General features: G+C 40.8%; 1 protein-coding gene across 1 annotated transcript in view; it reads right to left on the bottom strand.

The window, feature by feature from the left end:
• Positions 1–13,779, bottom strand: part of LOC126353832 (HEAT repeat-containing protein 3) — a 233,724-nt gene that overhangs the window by 28,035 nt on the left and 191,910 nt on the right. Inside the window, exon 10 of the mRNA XM_050002965.1 lies at positions 8,428–8,555. Coding sequence (XP_049858922.1) covers positions 8,428–8,555 — 128 coding nt within the window. The remainder of the gene's footprint in view (positions 1–8,427; positions 8,556–13,779) is intronic.

Raw genomic sequence — 13,779 nt, 5'->3', positions numbered from 1 at the left:
GCGTCGCTGCGGTCCGGTCCCAGGTCGACGGGCACGCGCACCTTCCGCCGACCACTGGCGACAACATCGATGTACTGTGGAGACCTCACGCCCCACGTGTTGAGCAATTCGGCGGTACGTCCACCCGGCCTCCCGCATACCCACTATACGCCCTCGCTCAAAGTCCGTCAACTGCACATACGGTTCACGTCCACGCTGTCGTGGCATGCTACCAGTGTTAAAGACTGCGATGGAGCTCCGTATGCCACGGCAAACTGGCTGACACTCACGGCGGCGGTGCACAAATGCTGCGCAGCTAGCGCCATTCGACGGCCAACACCGCGGTTCCTGGTGTGTCTGCTGTGCCGTGCGTGTGATCATTGCTTGTACAGCCCTCTCGCAGTGTCCGGAGCAAGTATGGTGGGTCTGACACACCGGTGTCAATGTGTTCTTTTTTCCATTTCCAGGAGTGTAGTTTGGACAAGAAGAGAATAGAAGCTTTCGAAATGTGGTGCTACAGAAGAATACTGAAGATAAGGTGGATAGATCACGTAACTAATGAGGAGGTATTGAATAGGATTGGGGAGAAGAGAAGTTTGTGGCACAACTTGACTAGAAGAAGGGACCGGTTGGTAGGACATGTTTTGAGGCATCAAGGGATCACAAATTTAGCGTTGGAGGGCAGCGTGGAGGGTAAAAATCGTAGAGGGAGACCGAGAGATGAGTACACTAAGCAGATTCAGAAGGATGTAGGTTGCAGTAGGTACTGGGAGATGAAGCAGCTTGCACAGGATAGAGTAGCATGGAGAGCTGCATCAAACCAGTCTCAGGACTGAAGACAACAACAACAACAACAATCTTATTTCATCCCACCAAATGGAAATTCTGTACGTATTGCATATAATCATAAGAATTAACCATTATCTTTTGGAAATAATAACATTACAGGAATTATAAGTTTTTAATAAACAATGAGTATAGAAACTCTTACTGCATAGACCTTTTCAAAATTTAAACATTCATTTTCAGTTTAACTTTACTTGCAGTAATCATTCAACAACACTTCATAATATATCAATTTTTCTTTCAGAGGCAACTGGTGTACTATAAAAACTGAACAGCATCACTAGCAAGTCCACATATTTCATGACTGACATTATTTAATTCAGTTTTCACTAAAGTATAAATCCGTAGATAAGAAAAGTATTACCAAATTATAAAAAGAGCGAAGTATTAGTAAGTCATGGGACAGAACTGACCTCCTAGCTTGGTAATGTCATCAAGTTGACTATATACTTCCTTTTCTACCAGAGTTATTGATGTCCGAATTCCAGGACATTTGGACAACATCTGACACTCACTCAATCGATTACATTTTTCGTGAAAGGTGGTTTTTCTTTAAGTGAATAATGGGTGATCTACCAGGAAGTTGATGTTTCACAACAACATTTGTGAAAAGTTACAAATTATTGACATTAACTCTTTCACAAAACTAAGGAGTGTATCATAAGGAAGTATTTCAAATTTTTCAGTTCTTCTGGAACCACAGTGAAAACAGAATCTGCCCTATTTCCTATATAATATACGAACAATTTTTGTGTGGCATGGTCCCTGAAATAAATGCTTTGTTACACCAAAGAAGTTACGAAGTATTCATAATCGATCATTTGATGTTGCAAGGGACTGTCATAAAACATCACTTTTTATGTACATGTTCCTTCTCCGTATCAAAACGGCATGTCTGAAAGCAAATTATATTTACTCAAAGGCCGTAGAAAACACTGGTAACAAGGTATGTGAAACTACATTGTCTAACATCACTTTCTTCAATTTGGAAGTGGTTTTAGTTTTGAGCATTTGAATAATCTGGAAAATGTCTTCACTTATATCAACTATTTGCACGCCTGATAGACAACAGCTGTAGTGTATGGTGCACTGACCTTCATTATCGTACCCGACATTTCATTGTACTCAAGTGAGTCTTCATTCTTTGGGAATTTAAAAATTTATTCAGTTTCCTTCTTGCTCAATTACTGTAGTTTTATGTAATGTAATAAAATCGAACCTCAGCTTTTAAAAGTTCTGCATATTTTGCTCAGCTTAGTAGATCATTAATAGTTTCACTTAATCACATAAAATACACTGGTAAGCCAAAAAAATTATGAGCACTGCCCACTGAAGCATTGGATGCCGTCTGGTGGCATTGCAGGCATGTGTTGTGGTAACAAAGGTATGTAAGCAGAGCAGACATGGACAGGGATCACCCTAGCAAAGACTGAACTGCAAAAAGGGAAAGCCATTGAGATGAACAACTTTGACAAAGGGCAGATTACTATTACGCAGAGCCTGTGAATAAAATTTCTCTAAAATGGTGAAGATGGTTGAATGTTCACATACTACTATCGTGAGCATCTATGGAAAGGGGTAGTAGGAAAGTGAAACTACCACTAGGCACTGAATCGTTGGAAGCCCATGACTCTTAACAGAAGGTTAAGTAGGATAGATTTTGATCTGTGGTACCTCTGCCAAAAGAGCACAATGCTGGTGCAAACCCAAGCGTTTTGGAGCACACCATTCATAGCACATTGTTGAAGATGGAGCTCAGCAGCAGACTACCCCTGTGTGTTCATATGTTGACTCAACGACATTATCAATTACAGCTGCAATGAGTACAGGACCATTGGAATTCGACCATCAATGAACAGAAACATGTCAGATCTTCGGGCAAATCACATTTTTACTACGCCATGTCGATGGTCGTCTCCACAAATGTTGTCATCGAGGTGGGCGGCTCTAAATGTGCAGCTTGCCACAGATGCGGGCTGGTGGGAGCACTATTATGCTATGAGAGAAATTCTTCTGCACTTGCATGGAATCTGTGGTATTAATCGAAGGCACACGCCGACAGCTATGAACCACGTGCATCCCTACATGCTTTGTCTTCACTGTTGGTGATGTCATCTTTCAGCAGTATACCTGTCTGCATCTTGGGAGCCAAAATCGTGCTACAAGTGGTTTCAGGAGCACTATAGTGAACTAATATTGATGTCTCAGTGACAAAATTTGGGTAATGTCAATCCTACAGAACCCATCTGGGTTCCCATCATCGTGTACACAAATTAACTGAGCGTAGACATTTAATGACACACAGCTCCACAAATTACCAACAAACTGTCGTGTCACTTATATGTAGAATCAGTAATGTATTTCGTTCCAAAGATAGACAAATAAGCTATTACGCAGTGGTCAATGTTTTGGCTCATCAGTGCATTTAACATCCTGAAAAACCCATGTTCTGTCCTGATACTTTTTGTTCTGACCGTTCCCTACTCTCTTCATGTAATGTTTTGTTTTAGCACACCCAATAAAACTGATTGTTAAAAAAAGTGTTAAGTATATTTTTATTTTGAACACGTCAAATCAAATCCCAATTTTTTACATTATTGGGAAAAAAAAGAAAAAGAATTTTATGTTAAACCTATTAAGGGAACTACACCATTGTTCAGGTAGAAAAAAATCAGATTTTCAGTTTTCATCATATTTCGATAGATTAAGGTGTTATTTAAGTACTCTGAAACGGATTCTGCTGGAAAAAAAATTAAATAAATAAATAAATAAAATAAAATTCGAGCATTTAAAGAGCTTTTTCCTACCATGTGTTCATGTGCCACGCCAACTTTTCTGCCTATATTTTAGATCTTTATATCCCCTACATTGCACGTTAGGGATTTTTTTTTTTTTCCCCCCCCCCACTCCTGAGTGTGTTGGCTATCCTTGGAATGCAACAGTCACTATTCTTTTGTTTCTGCTGTTTGTAAACAACACACTTTCAAACATGCAGTTAGTTTTGTTCAAGTGTGATTGCGAGTAGTTGTTATACTTATGTTTGCAGTGCTTGTTTACGTGTGTTTCATTGTGTTTATTGAAGATGGCGAAGCGTAAAGGCATTTTCAAGAAACGACAATTTAGAGGAAACAAGTTTAGAAGATTATGTCACCTGGCAACGATGTTTTTAATTTCAATTCTTGAACAAGTGCCTCATCAAAGAAGCTCTCACCATTTCAAAAGCGTTACAACAAATTTACTTTAAGTGACAAGGGGTGCAGTAACAGTCTCAAATTTATAATAATATCAGATGTATTTCTAAATTTGTACAATGTAGACAGTGTGGTGAGTCACAGAGAGTGAAAATATGTTGGAAGGCCAGTGGGAGAAAAGCCCTTGCAATTGCTTTAGATTTAATTTGCACTAAATGCTCAGCTTGATTTCATTTATGAGTTCTTCAAAACCAGATGAAAGTGGCCCTTATGAAATCAATACTAGATTAGTTTGTGCTTTATGATCCATTGGCAAGGGCATGGCTGCAGGAAGAAGATTTTGTTCAGTGATGAACTTACATAAACCACGAAACAAATTTGAAAAACTGGCTGCAATATTAGAGAAAGCTGTATGTGAGGTAAGCATGAAACTGACTGCTAGGGAAGCAGTGGAAGAAAACGATGGATGTTCAGATATTGCAGCTGCACTTTACGGAAGTTAGCCGAAAAGAGGACTCCCTTCTCTGAATGGAGTAGTGACTGCCACAAGTGTAGACACCAGTAAAATGTTAGATGGGGAGATAATATCTAAATATTGCAAATGTTGTAAAGTCAATGAACATAAAGAACACGAACTATGTGGCTAATTTTAGAGGGTGGTATGGAAGTTCATGGAGTACAATAAATATTTCTCGCTCCATAGAAACAAGAGGTGTACGTTACACCAAATATTTGGGTGATGGTGACAGTAAGGCATACAACAATGCGGTGAACTCTTAAGCCATATGGAGATGCCATCATTAGCAAAATAGAATGTGTAGGCCATGTTCAAAAACATTTGGGAACAAGGCTGAGAAAACTAACTGTTTATATGAGAGGAAAAAAATTAGAAGATGGAAAATTGTTGACCAGACAGGGTCAGTTAACTAAAACTGAAATAGAAAACTTGCAGGTATACTATGGGCAAGCAATTAAGAGAAATAAAGAAAATCTGGAGGCAATGAAGAGAGATGTTTGGGCCATATTCTTCTGTAAGTCCTCTACTGATGATAAGCCATGTCATGGATTGTGTCCATCAGGAGAAAATTCGTGGTGCAAATACAATAGGGCTCATGCAACTGGAGAATCTTACAGCATTCTCTTCCTGCTGCTGTTATTACAGCAATTAAAACTATTTTCAGACACTTGTCTCATCCTGACCCAAGGAAAAATCTGCACGGGCAAACACAGAACCCAAATGAATGTTTCAACAGCATAATTTGGAACCATCTTCCTAAAACTGTATCTGTAGGCATGCACACAATGAAACTAGGAGTTTATGATGCTGTTATTACATTCAGTTGTGGTAATATTGGAAAGTGTTGGGTACTGAAAAAGCTGGGAATTAATTCTGGTGAAAATGCGATTACTGGGCTGCAACACTGCAATAAACTGAGGATAGCCGATGCAGACAGGTATGCATCTAATATGGCCAAGGAAGCAAGACAAACATCCAGGAAGGTAAAAAAAGAAGCTGTAAGACCTGCTAGAGGTCTAAGAAGGGCCCTCATATACAGCAGGACAGTATTAACTAACTATAAGTAACAAATTTCGAAAGTTGTTTTCTTTAAAGTCAGTTTCCCGCAAACTAAAATTTTCAATACATATGCCCCATTATATCAGAAACTATCAAAGATAACTGAATGAAATTTTCAGAGACTCTGCATAACATAAAAAGCCACCTCTGGTACTACATTCATTAATATTCCACTATTACAAAGTTCACAAAAAATATTTCTGCAGAAAAAACTTAATATTTTTTGTTAATAAATTTAAAAAAGTACTTCTTAAGGTTGTTGTCTCCAGTCCAGAGACTGGTTTGATGCAGCTCTCCATGCTACTCTATCCTGTGCAAACTACTTCATCTCCCAGTAGCTACTGCAACCTATATCCTTCTGAATCTGCTTAGTGTATTCATCTTTTGGTCTCCCTCTATGATTTTTACCTTCCACATTGGCCTCCAGTACTAAATTGGTGATCCCTTGATGCCTCAGAAAATATCCTACCAACCAATCCCTTCTTCATCATGTAACATACAGTAAAAATATTAAGGTCCTGCAACAAATTGTTTTTTTCAGAAATGGGTCAACTACTTGCCTAAATTAACATGGGTTAGATAGGCAGGGTGTAGTCCCCTTGCTGAAAAAATAACTCACCAATCATATACAGTTTTCAAAAAAATGCAGCATTTGGATTTCAAATTCCTCTTCTGTGACTACCTGTCAGGAGTCTAATATAGACACCACCACAGTACAAGACATCTGGAAATGTTCACATTTCCTGCACGCAAGGAAAGCTGGTTTGTCACTATATTATGTAGGGATTTGAAATTTTTCAGAATATCTACATGACTGAGGCCTGTCAGTTCAGATATACATAACACCCTTTGCATGTCAACTTTAATAGAGTAAATCACCAGCATCCTATAGCTAAAACAAGAATATAACTAAGACAGACTGTTTTCGATATCTGGCCATAAGCTAATTTTGTTGGTGCAACCCACTGAGTTACAGTATTTCCTTCGTTTCTGCCTGAAATATTTATCCTCTCACATTTTTCATAAGTTTTCTGGTTTGATAACAAAAGTCCCTTTCAAACAATAGTGAAGCTTTTAACTTGAAATAAAAGTTACAGTTTTATTAGGCTAGGTCACATTTCCCCTTTGTTTGTTCAAGTCTTACTGAAAACAGTGTGCTTTTAGAGATATTTAATGTGGTGCACCAAATAAACTACATATTTTCAATGTACAAAGGTATAAACATGAAAACCACAAGATACAACATTGTTTGGTTAACAAACACGAAAATTAACCCTGTGCATGCTCAGTTCTTACTATTACCTAATCCCAGTACAGGACATTATGTCATGCAAACATATTTGTGAAGGTAAAACAGAATATCAAGAACATTCATTTCAATATCTATTTAATTGTTTTGAGAATGAAACTTGTCACAGCCTAATCTGTTGCACAGTCTGAGGTCTAGTTTAAGTTGAAAGTTGGCAATTTAGGTGAGAGTTGGTAGACCCAATGATACAGTTCCATAAGACCATCATACTACTTGTACAGTATTTTTTAATTTCTTCATTTGAAGTACATTAGCATTCTTTACAAGCGCTGCTGACAAAATTTCTTTAGTTAACAACTAACTTCAGTCCACAGGTAATCATGAGATGTTATTCAAAAATTTATGAGCAGTGGTGGACCACGTTCTGAAAATATATTTTAACTTCTTCAGTTTGTAAAATGTGAACAGAGTGACTTGATATTACCATCATATATCGTGTGTTGCGATTTGATGATAGAAGCGAACTGAGCAGATGCCATGTTGATATACGTGTTTGCAAAGACGAAGTGCCATCTTCAGTAGCTTTTGCATTCATACTTGTGCAGCGTATTATGAAAATATACTGTTTAATTTATGCAACACATTAAAGGTATCTAAAAATGCATCATTTTTGCTACAAATTTATGTGTAAAAGTGTCGAATTTCAACATTCAATAACTATGTTACCAATATTTGTAAACTGCTCCCTCAGATTTATAACTTTTTACAAGGGAACAGGAAAAATATAAAATGTTGCGGCATTTCATAGAAACTCCGAATACCATGTTAATATATTGAAAACTAGCAATTTTGCATAATCATTTATGTGAAATTTTGCTGTTCCTATATATATTTCCCTGGGAATCTCCAACAGGATTTGTATAAATAACAGCGGACACAGTGTTGCAATTTGACATGTTCCACACACAGGAGGATCCCCTCTTTTGTGGGTCTATGGAATGAATAATCAATCTAATCTCTAATATAAATATAATTGGATGTAATATCATCTGACAGAGTCCCCAAATTTTCATAATATAAGAGTGTCATATGATTGTACATTGTGGTTTCCCGTAATGAGTAAACACCTTACTGAAACAATTGAGAATAGTTCAAGACATAATGCTTGAGGAGGAATTGTGTGTTCAAGTGTACATCTAAAGGTTTACTTTAAGACATTACTATCGTGACTGGCATGTTTTTGAAGCACTGCATATAAAAAAATGCGATCTTTAGACATGTTCCAGGTGTGGTAACACTAATTCTACCAATCAGACTGAGAATTCTGCAGAATCATGCTAAGTTAAAATGAATTATGTTACTTTTACCAAATATTGTTGACTATTTAGAAGTATTGGAACACGAAATAACAACTTGGATATAATTTTACCACAAAAAAATACTTTATCCACAATAAAGGAGGCACTAACTACAAAGTCTGTTCAATGACTTCTGAATTATACATTTCAATTCCTGTTTTCAATAATATTAATATTTCACAACTACACAAGTCCATATATAATCATAAGATTATGAACTGCACATACCTGATCTGAGTGTTGCAATGTCTACCCACATTTTGTAAAGACCTTTTTCACCTTCAAAATCTGATACATCAAGGCAGGTTAGAAGGTTATTTAAACATAAAAGTGCGCGGCACCTCAGCACTTTGGATCTGAAATCAGAAACAGATGAATAAATAATTGTAATGTTTTTTTATAAACTAGTGGAGGGATGTTGACAAGATGAAAAGAGGAAAAAGAGTGACATTCTTGTATCACAGACTGAGTCAATGTGCAACTGACTGTGCAGTTAGTCATTACCCCCACCAGGTCACATGTCATATGGACTAACCACCGGCTCTGTGTATTCTACTGCACTCCTGATGCAGGTCATCTGCTGCTAAGCCAGGAACACTGCTGAAGTCAACAGTGCATCACAGCCACTGATTATGGGCAGAATATTCTATGCTGGTGAGAATTCGACTTTCTGGAACTTTCTTAGTGTAATAATCTACCCACATTGATGAATCAGCTAGGACTACTTTTATTCAGTATACTATGTAATCTTTGTTTCCGTGTTCTTATCAATAACTGCTGTATTATTACATAGAGGGCACTAGAAAATCAATGTTTTAAATTTATCTCTAACTAAAATCTATATTAATGATGATGTAAATAAAATAGAAAGAAACTTCCACATGGGAAAAATATATTAAAAACAAAGATTTCAAGACTTACCAAGCGGGAAAGCGCCGGTAGATAGGCACAATGAATAAAACACAGACACAGAATTTGAACTTTCACAACCGGTGGCTGCTTTGTCAGGAAAGAGGGAAGGAAAAGGAAAGATGAAAGGATGTGGGTTTTAAGGGAGAGGGTAAGGAGTCATTCCAATCCCGGGAGCGGAAAGACTTACCTTAGGGGGAAAAAGGATAGGTATATGCTCGCGTGCGCCCACACACACACACACACACACACACACACACACACACACACACACACATATATATACATATCCATCCATACACAGACACAAGCAGACATATTTAAAGGCAAAGAGTATGGGAAGAGATATAAGTCAAGGCGGAAGTGTGGAGGCAAAGATGATGTTGAATGACAGGTGAGGTATGAGTGGCGGCAACTTGAAATTAGCGGAGATTGAGGCCTGGTGGATAACGAGAAGAGAGGATATATTGAAGGGCAAGTTCCCATCTCCGGAGTTCGGATAGGTTGGTGTTGGTGGGAAGTATCCAGATAACTCGGACGGTGTAACACTGTGCCAAGATGTGCTGGCTGTGCACCAAGGCATGTTTAGCCACAGGGTGATCCTCATTACCAACAAACACTATCTGCCTGTGTCCATTCACGCGAATGGACAGTTTGTTGCTGGTCATTCCCACATAGAAAGCGTCACAGTATAGGCAGGTCAGTTGGTAAATCACGTGGGTGCTTTCAAACGTGGCTCTGCCTTTGATCGTGTACACCTTCCGAGTTACAGGACTGGAGTAGGTGGTGGTGTGAGGGTGCATAGGACAGGTTTTACACTGGGAGCGGTTGCAAGGGTAGGAGCCAGAGGGTAGGGAAGGTGCTTTCGGGATTTCATAGGGATGAACCAAGAGGTTACGAAGGTTAGGTGGACGGCGGAAAGACACTCTTGGTGGAGTGGGGAGGGTTTCATGAAGGATGGATCTCATTTCGGGGCAGGATTTTAGGAAGTCGTATCCCTGCTGGAGAGCCACATTCAGAGTCTGATCCAGTCCCGGGAAGTATCCTGTCCCAAGCGGGGCACTTTTGGGGTTCTTCTGTGAGAGGTTCTGGGTTTGAGGGGATGAGAAAGTGGCTCTGGTTATCTGCTTGTGTACCAGGTCGGGAAGGTAGTTGCGGGATGCGAAAGCTGTTTTCAGGTTGTTGGTGTAATGGTCCAGGGATTCAGGACTGGAACAGATTCGTTTGCCACGAGGGCCTAGGCTGTAGGGAAGGGACCGTTTGATATGGAATGGGTGGCAGCTGTCATAATGGAGGTACTGTTGCTTGTTCGTGGGTTTGATGTGGACGGATGTGTGAAGCTGGCCATTGGACAGATGAAGGTCAACGTCGAGGAAAGTGGCATGGGATTTGGAGTAGGACCAGGTGAATCTGATGGAACCAAAGGAGTTGAGGTTGGAGTGGAAATTCTGGAGTTGTTCTTCACTGTGAGTCCAGATCATGAAGATGTCATCAATAAATCTGTACCAAACTTTGGGTTGGCAGGCTTGGGTAACCAAGAAGGCTTCCTCTAAGCAACCCATAAATAGGTTGGCATACGAGGGGGCCATCCTGGTACCCATGGCTGTTCCCTTTAACTGTTGCTATGTCTGGACTTCAAAAGTGAAGAAATTGTGGATCAGGATGAAGCTGGCTAAGGTGACGAGGAAAGAGGTTTTGGGTAGGGTGGCAGGTGATTGGCATGAAAGGAAGTGCTCCATTGCAGTGAGGCCCTGGATGTGCGGGATATTTATGTATAGGGAAGTGGTATCAATGGTTACAATGATGGTTTCCGGGGGTAACAGACTGGGTACGGATTCCAGGCGTTCGAGAAAGTGGTTGGTGTCTTTGATGAAGGATGGGAGACTGCATGTAATGGGTTGAAGGTGTTGATCTACGTAGGCAGAGATACGTTCTGTGGGGGCTTGGTAACCAGCTACAATGTGGCAGCCAGGATGTTTGGGTTTGTGAATTTTAGGAAGTAGGTAGAAGGTAGGAGTGCGAGGTGTCGGTGGGGTCAGGAGTTTGATGGAGTCAGGTGAAAGGTTTTGTAGGGGGCCTAAGGTTCTGAGGATTCCTTGAAGCTCCGCCTGGACATCAGGAATGAGATTACCTTGGCAAACTTTGTATGTAGAGTTGTCTGAAAGCTGACGATCACTTGATTGTCGGGAGTATGTGGCTGAGGGACTGCGTCAGCTTTCAGACAACTCTACATACAAAGTTTGCCAAGGTAATCTCATTCCTAATGTCCAGGCGGAGCTTCAAGGAATTCTCATAACCTTAGGCCCCCTACAAAACCTCTCACCTGACTCCATCAAACTCTTGACCCTACCAACACCTCACACTCCTACCTTCTACCTACTTCCTAAAATTCACAAACCCAAACATCCTGGCCGCCCCATTGTAGCTGGTTACAAAGCCCCCACAGAACCTATCTCTGCATGTAATGGGTTGAAGGTGTTGATCTACGTAGGCAGTCTCCCATCCTTCATCAAAGACACCAACCACTTTCTCGAACGCCTGGAATCCGTACCCAGTCTGTTACCCCGGAAACCATCCTTGTAACCATTGATGCCACTTCCCTATACACAAATATCCCGCACGTCCAGCGCCTCGCTGCAATGGAGCACTTACTTTCACGCTGATCACCTGCCACCCTACCCAAAACCTCTTTCCTCGTCACCTTAGCCAGCTTCATCCTGATCCACAATTTCTTCACTTTTGAAGGCCAGACATACCAACAGTTAAAGGGAACAGCCATGGGTACCAGGATGGCCCCCTCGTATGCCAACCTATTTATGGGTCGCTTAGAGGAAGCCTTGACCTCCATCTGTCCAATGGCCAGCTTCACACATCCGTCCACATCAAACCCACGAACAAGCAACAGTACCTCCATTATGACAGCTGCCACCCATTCCATATCAAACGGTCCCTTCCCTACAGCCTAGGCCCTCGTGGCAAACGAATCTGTTCCAGTCCTGAATCCCTGGACCATTACACCAACAACCTGAAAACAGCTTTCGCATCCCGCAACTACCTTCCCGACCTAGTACACAAGCAGATAACCAGAGCCACTTCCTCATCCCCTCAAACCCAGAACCTCTCACAGAAGAACCCCAAAAGTGCCCCGCTTGGGACAGGATACTTCCCGGGACTGGATCAGACTCTGAATGTGGCTCTCCAGCAGGGATACGACTTCCTAAAATCCTGCCCCGAAATGAGATCCATCCTTCATGAAATCCTCCCTACTCCACCAAGAGTGTCTTTCCGCCGTCCACCTAACCTTCGTAACCTCTTGGTTCATCCCTATGAAATCCCGAAAGCACCTTCCCTACCCTCTGGCTCCTACCCTTGCAACCGCTCCCGGTGTAAAACCTGTCCTATGCACCCTCCCACCACCACCTACTCCAGTCCTGTAACCCGGAAGGTGTACATGATCAAAGGCAGAGCCACGTGTGAAAGCACCCACGTGATTTACCAACTGACCTGCCTACACTGTGATGCTTTCTATGTGGGAATGACCAGCAACAAACTGTCCATTCGCATGAATGGACACAGGCAGACAATGTTTGTTGGTAATGAGGATCACCCTGTGGCTAAACATGCCTTGGTGCACAGCCAGCACATCTTGGCACAGTGTTACACCATCCGAGTTATCTGGATACTTCCCACCAACACCAACCTATCCGAACTCCGGAGATGGGAACTTGCCCTTCAATATATCCTCTCTTCTCGTTATCCACCAGGCCTCAATCTCCGCTAATTTCAAGTTGCCGCCACTCATACCTCACCTGTCATTCAACATCATCGTTGCCTCCACACTTCCGCCTTGACTTATACCTCTGCCCATACTCTTTGCCTTTAAATATGTCTGCTTGTGTGTGTGTGTGTGTGTGTGTGTGTGTGTGCGCGCGTGTGTGTGCGTGTGTGTGCGTGTGTGCGTGAACATATACCTATCCTTTTTCCCCCCTAAGGTAAGTCTTTCCGCTCCCGGGATTGGAATGACTGCTTACCCTCTCCCTTAAAACCCACATCCTTTCATCTTTCCTTTTCCTTCCCTCTTTCCTGACGAAGCAGCTGCCGGTTGCGAAAGCTCAAATTCTGTGTGTGTGTTTGTGTTTTATTCATTGTGCCTATCTACCGGCACTTTCCCGCTTGGTAAGTCTTGGAATCTTTGTTTTTAATATAAAATCTATATTATTGCTTTTCATTTTAAAGAAAATTGCAAAACACTTCACCACCACAAATAATTCACAGAAATCTTTTAGAATGAGTAAACCTTAACATGAAAAATGATCAGCACTCTCAACACAAGGCAGAGCACATGCTCAATGCATTTAAGCAGTGAAAGAACCAACTATGTGAATCATTCAGTAACAAGTTCTTTTATATGCATTAATTGTCACATGGAAGGTAGTAATGTATAATTTATAAGATCATATCCTAAAATCTCTGACAATACATTAAAATATACAACTGAAAATAAACTATTAAGCTGAATGTTGAGCAGATCCCTTCTTCAGTTTCTCAGATAAGGCTAGGCTAAAATTAATGACAAAAGGAGAAATTACTGCACAGAGCATTTCACACCAGTCAAAAGTAATTTGCACCATTTGTGGTTGGCTAGATTTTTGTGACATCAGAAAGCAAGTA

The sequence above is a fragment of the Schistocerca gregaria genome, chromosome 3, assembly GCF_023897955.1.
Source record: "Schistocerca gregaria isolate iqSchGreg1 chromosome 3, iqSchGreg1.2, whole genome shotgun sequence".
Classification (NCBI taxonomy): domain Eukaryota; kingdom Metazoa; phylum Arthropoda; class Insecta; order Orthoptera; family Acrididae; genus Schistocerca; species Schistocerca gregaria.
The sequence above is the reverse complement of the archived record's forward strand: the minus strand, read 5'-3'. Positions and strand labels throughout refer to the sequence as shown.